Below are 10,546 nucleotides of genomic sequence, written 5' to 3'. Positions count from 1 at the left end.
AAAGTCTGTCTAGGTTAATCCCACAGACTTGGAGCTAACTGCTGAATGTGAGGGGCTTCCTGAGGGTCCAGCACAGTTGGGCTTCGGACCGTTTGGTGCCTCCAGGTGGTGGCCTACGGTACTGCAGCAGAAGGCCTGAGCAGCGGAGGGTGGGCAGCGCAGCTGAGCTCACTACCGCGGGCGCATCCATTCCTCCCGGGCCTATAATTTGGGTTCCCCGGGCCTGGCCGCCCCTATCAGCGGCTCAGCAATAGATGACTCACTCGGGACTCAGGGCCAAGGCAAACACAGCGGGAGGAGGAGAAGGAGTTTTCCGAGGCTGCTCTCCGCTTTAGAGCCACCGCCTCAGTTGCTCGATCTCCCAATCTCCAGGGGCCCCCACTCTTTTTGACCTCCGCCCTCTATGGCCCCACAGTATTCTTCCCAGATTGTTCCTGCTACACCCTCCATCCCTGTGATGGGAAGGCAGCCCTCCACTCCTCTCATCAAGGGGAAGGGGACCAGCTTATTCACACTTCTTCCCTGAAGTAATGACAGCCCCCCACTTTCCCCTTCAGTCATGGCCCCAACCCTTGTCAAGGTCTCTCTGGTTCCTGCCCCGCCCCTTTGCTGGAGCTGGCCGCGTGCTTGGGGTATTAGGCAATGGGTGTGTACCGCAGCCCTCTCCAGGCCCCGCCTGCCCCACCATCCTCCAGCCGTCTGCCTGCGGGTCAGTGCTCAGGCTAGCCGGTCGGGCCAAGGGCACTGGGGGCCAGCTCAGGCCACCCAGTCTGCCTGCCTCTGGCCTCCTGCCCCAGAGCTGGGCTTCTGTAGGAAGAGGGACCAGCAGTTGGGTCTTTGGATTTGGGACAGATTAACCTGGGGAGCGCTGGGGTCAGTGAGAAATGGGAATCTATGATTCTAACCCTGGCTCTTCTTTGGCACCTGACTGTACTGCAACCTGACCAGGATAGAATCAGAAGAAACAATCCAAAACCCGAGAGAGGCTCAGAGACACATGGAGACACAGAAATGTCCAAGTGGCCCGCATGGGAGAAGAGGGGAATAGGAAACCTCATCCTCCTCCCCTAGGGGCATGGGTGGAGTCCCAGGCTCACATGCAGGAAGAAGGACAAGGACACTGGCAAGGGTCACCAAATCCAGGTGTAAGGATGAGAGCTACTGACCTAGGTCTTGCAGATTATGGTGGCCTCAGAAGCCACACGTGGTTTGGTTCTTGGCCTCTAAACAGGAAGGAGAGGCAAGGGCTCTTGGGTGCCTTCTCCCTGCTCCTCCCCCAGGTGGGAAAGCAGAAAAAAGCAGCTCTCTGTGGTCACAGCTGTCCATTGTCAGGAACCATAGCACTCACACCTCCCCAGCCTTCTCAAGGTCTGACACATTATGATGGTCAAGAAATATCTCAACAGATGAAATCGAGGATCTCTGTAGACTGCTCTGCCCCCTAGAAAGCAGTGTCTGCTGCAGCGCGGCGCAGGACTCCAGCCGCACAGGCTAGAGTTTGGCTGCCCAGCAGAGCTGCATGGCCACCACCAAGGAAGAGATGACTGTGGCTGTGGGTTTCAGCCCCGTGGCTCTGCTTCCCTGGGGGCCTGTCTCTGAGTCAATGTGCCAGCCTTGGTCTCTCAGGGCCAGCCGTGCCTTGGGCTGCGGTCTGGCAGGGGCAGGGGGGCGGCTGGGAAGCCTGGGGCCCCTCTCTGGCAAAAATAGCCCACAGTGGTTAGAGCTGGGAGGGTGAGTCAGGCAATAGTGCAGTGGCACCTAACCCCTTCACTGCCACCAGAGCTACCTAAGGTGGTTTGCCTCAGCTGTGCCCCGCAAGATCAGGCTCTTTCCCTGGCTGTGCTAGGGCTGGGCTCAGTTTGGGATCCTGAAGTCCTCATTTCACGTGAAGCAAGTCTGTGAGCTGAGCAGGAATACGGGCCACCCAAAGTGCAGACCTGGAAGGGGAGGAGAGCTCTGCGGGCAAGGATGCCTGCAAGCCAAGGGAAAGATGAGGCAGCTGAAGATCTTTGGGGCTACTGGAGCTTCTGCTAGGGTCAAATTCTGAGGCCAATGCTGACCCCTCCCAAGGGGCAGGCGCAGGGCTCTGAGGTAGGCAGAAGCCAAGCCACCCGGAAGGGAACTCCCGCTGGCTCCCAGTGCCCTGTGGTGCGTTCTTGCTGAGGGCTCTGCATAAAACTGTCCACCCAGGGAAGTCAGTTCTCAGCTCTGTCTTCCTCTTGTCAAAGGCATCCTCCGGGGGCATCCAGCGCTCCGAGGGGGAAGCTGAGACAAAAAGAAATGACCACTTGGGACCAGGGTCCTGACTCCCTAGTCTGGGTCACTGCACCCTCCTTGCAGCCTTGGCGACTCCAGAGCAGGTGAGAGGAAATCTGGTCACCTCCCCTTTCAGTGGGGCCAAGCCTGAACTCGGGCGTCGGGGGAGAGGGTGTGTGTGTATGCTGGGAGGAGGGGGAGCGAATGCGCTCCCCGGGTCAAGGCGGGGGGTGCGAGGAGCGGGGTGGGGATGCCCCGGGCTTGGGGAGGGGCTGCAGCTCTGTCAGCCGCGGCAGAGCCGCCCGTAAGCTCCGTGTGAGTAGAGCCAGAGCCCCCAGTTCTTTGCTGGCCCTCTCGATAGCTTCCTCGATCACTCCCTCCCTTCCTCCCTCCCTTCTTCCCGGCGGCCGTGGCGGCGCTGGGAAAGCGGCGAAGAGGAGTGGCCCTGCCCTGGAAGAATGCGGCTCTGCCGAGGGGGCAGAACCCAACGCATTCTCCCCACGGTGTAAGCAGCCCGAGCCAAGGCGACCCGACCCCGCCCGTGGCGGACCCCGCACCAGAGCAGCTGGAGGTAATCGGAACCGGGAAGCAGGGAGGCCAGGGACGTGCACACGGGGACGAGGCAGGCACATGGGTAGTCAGGCAGACACGCATCTGCCCACAGGGACACAGAGATGCAGAGAGAGCCAGAAATATTGCCAGAGATAAAGACGCAGCAAATAAAGGAGTGCCCCCCGATTTGAACGCGAAAGCAAAAGGGTGGGGACTGAGGTTAGGACCTGTGAGGACCAGGTGGGCGACGCGCGGTGGCGGGGAACGTGTAGTTAGGAACGGTGGCGGACGAGGACGTGGAAGGAGGCTCAACCTGCGCTGCGCGTTCCCTTTCAGGCTGGAACTAGGTCCCCTCCCCGTCTCTGCCGCACCTGGAGCCTCCCCTCTTTGCCTATTGCAGAGGAAGGGCGGGTAGAGCCAGTGGGGAGCCCATTCTTCCACCCTGCTCACGGAGGCTGCCTGCCCTCGACGGCACCTGAAGGCGACGCTTCCCCACCCCCACCCCACGGCTGTAGGTGGTGGGGAACCCCCTCCCAATCCCGCCCCTTATTTAGCCCTGTGAGGGCGTGAAGGTTGTGTTGGGCGGGGGAAGCGAGTCGTGGGGCCCTTGAAGAGGGAGCGGTGAGTGAGGTGGTGGAGCGGTGTTAGTGAGTATGGATGTGTGACTTTGAACGCGAGTGTGTCTGTGTGCCTGGCCTTGTGACTGGATGGGTTGGTTCCAGGGGCGCACCAATCAGTACCAGCTGCGAGGCCCGGACTCTTCCTCCAAGGCCCAGGGACTGTGGGAATCAAGGGGTGATTCTTACTGTCGTTTGGGGAGATATGAGACGGGTCAGTGGGGTGACACTGGTGAGCCTGCAGTTGGGCATCCTTCGGTTGGCCAGGCGAGCCACCCTATTCCGGAACCGTCCTTAAGTCTCCCTGTCCCGCAGGCCCTGATCAAGCTGCCCACCGGGGCCTTCGGGCCCGGGTTTCGACATGCCGGAGGAGCCCCGGCTGCGGCCTCCGCCCTGGGGCCTCGCGGGTCTTCTGTTCCTGGCGTTGTGCAGTCGGTGAGCAGTTCGCCTGTCGCCCAGCCTCCCCACAACCAAGCCCAGACGGGAAGCACTGCCCCAGGGCGGGAGGAGTCGGAGGGGGCACGAGGCCGGGACCACAGACCCAGAAACGCCTTCATTCCCAGGGCCCTAAGCAATGAGATTCTGGGCCTGAAGCTGCCCGGCGAACCGCCACTGACCGCGAACACCGTGTGTTTGACGCTGTCGGGTCTGAGCAAGCGGCAGCTGGGCCTGTGCCTGCGCAGCCCCGACGTGACGGCATCGGCGCTTCAGGGCCTGCACATCGCGGTCCACGAGTGTCAGCACCAGCTGCGAGACCAGCGCTGGAACTGCTCAGCACTCGAGGGCGGCGGCCGCTTGCCGCACCACAGCGCCATCCTCAAGCGCGGTGAGCCTGGCGGGGCCCATTTGCCCCGCCGAGGGCGTGGGGGTGGGGGGCAGGCCAAGGTGAGCGGAGGCGGGAAGGGACGGGTTCATGACTCCGGGAGAGGCCTCTCCGGGAATTCCCCCCACCCCCAACCCCAGCCTCTAGGAGCTGGGGTGGCCACCCGTCTGGGCCCCTGCACTCTGACTTCCACCTGCTCGCTGCTGGCAAGGCAGCTGGGTCTCTGCTCCCCTACCCTAAGGCTCCCCCTTTTCCTGCTTTCACCCAGCTGGATCTGGGTTGCACCTGTGAGCAAGAGATGCCCCCAGCCCTGGAAGCTTCAAACACCCCCTATTCACTCCCCTAGTGTTCACCCCCCTCCCTCTCAGAGAGACAAGCCCAGGCTGGTGTCCCCAGAACCTCGGTGGCGGTGGGGTGCCGCCCCTAACCGTTTAAGGGTTAAACCTACTCTCCTAATTGCTGGGGTTCCCAGGAGCTGAGGCGGGGAACAAAGACCCTGATGACTTTGAAGCAGGGGAGCAGCCCCCTCCTCTGTGCTGTGGGGGCCCCAGGTGGCTCTCACCTGAGCAGGTGAGGAATGGCTGGAAGGGTGGAGAACAGGTCACTGCTGGCCTGGTCTGGGAGGCATGGTCTGGGAGGCATCACTGCCTCTTGCCAGGCCATTCTTGAGTTTACTCCTTGAAGGAGTAATGATCCATCCTGGGCTCAGCTCAAGGGTGGGGGCAGTACTTTGGGGACTACAGGGTTAATAAGCAGCTGCCATCTGCGGGGGAATTCCCAAGACTTGTGCAAACAGCTTCACCCCTGGAGGGTTGGGGTTGGGGGGGTATCAGGAGCCCTGCATCTTGGGGTGGGAACGGCCCGGCTCCTAAGGAGCTGCTGTTTCTCATCCTCTCAGGGCTCCAGGGAGCCCCTGCCTAAAAGGAAGTGAGGGATCCCCCTTCTCTCCACAGAACTGCTGTAAGGGAAGGCTTGATGCCCAAATGAGAAGCACATCTACCTGAGGCTGGGAAAGGCTTGTCATCCTGAGCCTCTGTAACCCCCCCAAAACAAGACAAAGGAACCAGCATTTTAAGAAGACCTTAGAGAAAACCACCCCCACTTTTCTCCCCTTCCCAGCATTTTATAGAGTAACAGCAGGTCAGGATAAACATAAAGGGCAGTCTTAAGGACAAATATAAAACTAGAAACTGGAAAGGTGAAGGACAATTCCACAGCTCCAGGGCTTTGGGGGTTTTGGGGTGGTGGAGGGTAGGTTGTTAAAAAGCTGATTAAAATAGCCCTGGAGAGGGAGGAGGAAAAACAAACCCCCGATGGCTTTGCTTCAACCCACCCAAGCTCCCTGAAGGGCTGGGGAATTTCTAAGCTTTTCAGATGTAGAGCTCAGTGAACACATCTTCAAAGACCACAGGGACTCCCAGTTCATCATCTCCCACCCACAGGGGTCTTTCCCTCTAGGCTGGCTCTCTCATCCACACCTGAAAACCCCAGACTTCCAGAGCAAGAATGGGACTCAGACATCATCTCAACCCACTCTCTCACTTTATAGATGAGGAAACTGAGGCTCTGCACCTTCAGTTTCCTTTCTTCTTACCCAACTTTCCCCCAAATTACTCAGTTGGTAATGGCAGGGTCAGGATTCAGTTAGGAATTTCTGGAATTGGAGGGTGGCTGTTTATTTCCTTCTGCTTCCCTGCTCTCAGCTGCCTGTCAACCTTACCCCCACCATCACACCCTTTCATCCCCAGGTTTCCGTGAGAGTGCTTTTTCCTTCTCCATGTTGGCTGCTGGGGTCATGCACGCCGTAGCCACAGCCTGCAGCCTGGGCAAGTTGGTGAGCTGTGGCTGCGGCTGGAAGGGCAGTGGTGAGCAGGATCGGCTGAGGGCCAAATTGCTGCAGCTGCAGGCCCTATCCCGGGGCAAGAGTTTCCCCCACTCCTTGCCCAGCCCCGGCCCTGGCTCAAGCCCCAGCCCTAGCCCCCAGGACACATGGGAATGGGGTGGCTGTAACCATGACATGGACTTTGGAGAGAAGTTCTCTCGGGATTTCTTGGATTCCAGGGAAGCACCCCGGGACATCCAGGCACGAATGCGAATCCACAACAACAGGGTGGGGCGACAGGTACGTGTGTGCAACTTGTCCTGGGTCTCCCTAGCTTTCTAGGTCTGGCTAGAGTTTGAGAGGCACAGCAGAGTAAGAGGATGAGATATGGTGGGTGATTATCAACATCTGGGTGGCCTTGAGCAACATATTTAACCTCAGTTTTGCATCTGTAAAGAGAGTCTAAGGATACCTACCTTCCAATGTCATTAAGAGGGAGCCCCCAGCAGAGCCCCTCAGCCTTAACAGGTCCTCATTACATGGTAGCTAGTATTACAGCTGTCTTCCCTATGGAATTTAAGACTGCTCTGGACCCAGACTCCCTATTTTAGCAGTGCTCACTCTGAAAGGTCACTGGACTGGGAGTCAGGACAACTGGAATTGAGTCCTGTTACCAGCTAGTTATCACCTGAGTCTCTGTTACTAGCTGGTGATTGAAGATAAGCAAATCCCTCTGCTCTGGATTCAGTTCTCCAACTATAAAATGAGGGTTTTGGACTATCAGTCAGCCTGTTTTTCTTCTGATATTCCAGTCACTTAGTGATTCTTGCCTCTATTTGTCCTTCATTTTGCTTCCCTGTCCCCTCCCCTCTTGTGTGCTTCTGTGCTCCATCCATTTGCTGCCCTTTCCTTCACCTCTTCCTCCTCTAATGCTCCAGGTGGTAACTGAAAACCTAAAGAGGAAATGCAAGTGCCATGGCACATCAGGCAGCTGCCAGTTCAAGACCTGCTGGAGGGCAGCCCCAGAGTTCCGGGCAGTGGGGGCAGCACTGAGGGAGCGACTGGGCAGGGCCATCTTCATTGATACCCACAACCGCAACTCCGGAGCCTTCCAGCCCCGCCTGCGTCCCCGTCGCCTCTCAGGAGAGCTGGTTTACTTTGAGAAGTCTCCTGATTTCTGTGAGCGAGACCCCACTGTGGGCTCCCCGGGCACACGGGGCCGGGCCTGCAACAAGACCAGCCGCCTGCTGGATGGCTGTGGCAGCCTGTGTTGTGGCCGTGGGCACAATGTGCTCCGGCAGACAAGAGTTGAGCGCTGTCATTGCCGCTTCCACTGGTGCTGCTATGTGCTGTGTGATGAGTGCAAGGTTACAGAGTGGGTCAATGTGTGTAAGTGAGAGTCAGCCTCACAGAAGGCTGGGGAAAGGGAGGGTACCTTTCAGCCTTTTGCTCTAATTTCTGTCTGAGGTCAATCTTGGCCCCTGGAAACTCAAAGTATCTACCTGGAAACAGCTTTGGGGAGGAGCTGGGGGTCAAGTGGAGTCTATGATATATGGCCCTCACCCCCAGAGTTGAAGGGCCTTGGGGGGAAGATGTTACCCCTCTTCTGCTCCTTATCACCTGGGTGGACTAAGGTGAAATGCACTGTATTGCTCCCCTCTCCCCAACCCTGGGGTCCCTTTAAATCTCATTTGTCATACTCCTTTTAGCTGGGGAGTCCCTGTAGTTTGACCACTCTTCTGTGGAGCCATGAGACCTGTATCCAGAAAGAAACCACTCACTCCATTTGCTGTTCCCGAACTCTTCTACTGCAGCCTGAGCCCTCTCTTATGGGGTAATGGGAGACAGTAGTAGAGAGGTTTTGCTTAGGGATGGGACAGAGTGCTAGGGGGTGCTCTCTGCTGAGTCCTCAGAGTCATCTGTCCAGGCCCTTAAGGAAGTTGTCTGCCCCCCATTCAGATGTTAAAGTGGACCCTCCAAAAGAAGAGTTTTACCTACAACTCTCTGAGCCTCTCATTCTTTCTTCAGCAAGAGGGGTAGGAATGGATAATTTATTGTACTGAGACTTGTTCTTGGTTCCTGTTTGTAACTAAAATAAATTAAATTACTGGACTGGTGGATACAGATGGTGATATTTTTGTCCACTTGGGATCCCAGTCCATGGCTTCTTTTCCAAGTGAATTCCCCCATCCTCCTACACTCAATGGCTTTTGTTATGTGTATCCTGCCTGGTTCCACGAAGGCTTTGAAATGTTCTCAGTGACTTAGCCGGCTACTCTTAAGAGTGAAAAACCAGTGGGGACTTCCAGGTGTGAGGGGCTAGAGATCTAAACAGAGTCTATTTACTTTCTATGTGCCTCAACTCTAGATTTTGCTTTGGTTACTGCCTGAGAACAAGGGTTGGCTCCCCCCTCCCAGTAAAGATCTTGATAGTAAATATATTAGGCTTGTGGGTTTTGTCACAACTGCTCAACCCTGCAATAATTACTCAACTCTGCTGGTGTAGATCAAAAGCTGCCACAGACCATATGTAAACAAAAGGCTGTCCGATAAAATTAAATTCACAAAAACGACTGCAGGGCCAAATTTGATCCTCTGGCTGTAGGTTATTGACCCTTGCCCCACACCATGAGGTCACCTCTGTTCTGGGGTTTTCAAATCCTGAAGGTATCTCAGCATTGAACCTGGACCCAAAAGAGCAGGTGCGTTTCTCTCTGGCTCCAAATCAGAGAACTTGGGAGGTAGACTAATGGGGAACATGGAAAAGGGATTCTTGTGCTCAAAAGGGAAGTTTTTTGCTCTGGAAACCAGCAAGTCCAGCATACTCCTCCACTGAATTATTCGCATATGTATTTTGTCCTTCCTTATTGAGAACTCTTTTGCATTTAATCTTAGTGAAAGAATTCCTTTATCTGTTAGGAGATAACTATAACTAGAGAAAACAGAATGTCTTCTATTTTAATCTTTATTCCTAGCCCAATATCTTTGAAAGCAAACCATTATCTTTCATTTGGAAAAAAGGACACACACCACACATTTAGAACTTTTCAAGTGACTGTTTATGGAGTTGCAAGACACTGACTCTAATATGTCATCTCCTTGGCCAAGGAATGTGCATCTAGAATGTAGAATATACAGGAGTAGTTCTTTCCACTCCTCTAGAACAGTGATTTTCAATGGGTGTGCTGCAAGAGACTCACTGGTGTGCCGCAAGAATTTTTAACCCTTTGAGTGCCATGCATAATTCCAAATTTGGATCAACATGAGAAAAAATTATATCAATATATAACCTGAGGTACAAAAAAAAAGAGAACAAAACATAAAATACAAATCATTCCATTGTTATTTACATTTACAGCCATCGAAAAAAGAGTCACTGGGAGCAATGCTGGCATTTTTGGGAAAATTTGTCAGCGTCTCTCACAGCGACGTTGGCACTCAAAGGGTTAAACCATGCGATACCTGGCTATTTAGTCAGAGGCATTGGGCCAACACAACAATTACAGTCTGGTGTGAACGAATCGAAATTATACCTATTTTTTTTTGTCAGATTGGCAAAAAATATACTTTTTGGTGTGCTGCAGAATTTTAGTAATTAGTTCATGTGTGCCATGAGATGAAAAGGTTGTAAATCCCCGCTCTAGGTGATAAATATATCTGCTACTCAAATTACTCTCAAAGTCAGGTGAAATGATGGTAGCACCAGGGTAGTAAGAACATTTTTAGGAATGCTGGGTTAGGGGTTGTACTTTATAGCAAAATTATATGTCCCAAATTTCCATTTAAGAATCGAGAATTCTAGGTTTGGAAACTTGATGGAGGCAGGAAGGTATCCTATTCTTACTTTAGGCACTGACAGAGTCTAGTGTGTATATGGGGAGCATGGGGGAGAGAGGGATGCAGCTAGAATGGATGTAGGATATGAGAGAGAATAATGATAAGGAATATCCAGAATGGGAATTTTGCACACTCAGAAAGAGTGAGGAGAATCTCCAGTGGAGTCACAGCAAGAATATTTCAGCTTTTTCTGGTTTCCTTCCTTTGGCTCCTCCTCTCTTTCTAGCTCTCCTCTAATGTCAGGCACACTCTGTGGCAAACTTAAGCCCCAAACCACAACCTTGAGAAATTCCAAATGGATTTTGTCAGCAAGGCCAACACCCCCTGCCTCCCCACCCCTCCTCTCGGCACACGCACTGGGCTCAGGCCCAGGTCTGGGGTCAGTGGCAGGGGTGGGAGTGTGCAACCCACAGAGCGGGTGGCTATAATGTCAGCTTTTACTTAGCTCCAGTGGAAGCCAGAGGGAGGGAGAACAACCAATGAGCTGTAAGTCAGGCCTCTTTGCCTCCCTCAGCTCTAGATGAGCTCTTCTCCCTTAGCCTTTCAAGTGGTTGGGAAGCTGGGGAGTGGCAGTGGTTGGCTAATTGCCAGTTGGGCAGCACCCCTCCTATCTTCGCTTTTCTTTGCTCCATGGAAAGC

The 10,546-nt window shown here is 54.5% G+C and overlaps 1 protein-coding gene across 1 annotated transcript; it reads left to right on the top strand.

Moving 5' to 3' along the window:
- Positions 1–2,559: 2,559 nt before the first annotated feature.
- Positions 2,560–8,190, top strand: WNT10B (Wnt family member 10B). The gene is made up of 5 exons (XM_090275538.1): positions 2,560–2,827; positions 3,741–3,860; positions 3,989–4,251; positions 5,997–6,370; positions 7,009–8,190. The coding sequence occupies exons 2-5, from the start codon at positions 3,787–3,789 to the stop codon at positions 7,465–7,467; spliced, it is 1,170 nt and encodes a 389-aa protein (XP_090131664.1). The 5' UTR covers positions 2,560–2,827; positions 3,741–3,786; the 3' UTR covers positions 7,468–8,190.
- Positions 8,191–10,546: the final 2,356 nt, after the last annotated feature.

The sequence above is a fragment of the Furipterus horrens genome, unplaced genomic scaffold (genome assembly GCF_987537825.1).
Source record: "Furipterus horrens unplaced genomic scaffold, mFurHor1.1.pri manual_scaffold_4, whole genome shotgun sequence".
Taxonomy (NCBI): Eukaryota; Metazoa; Chordata; class Mammalia; order Chiroptera; family Furipteridae; genus Furipterus; species Furipterus horrens.
The sequence above is the reverse complement of the archived record's forward strand: the minus strand, read 5'-3'. Positions and strand labels throughout refer to the sequence as shown.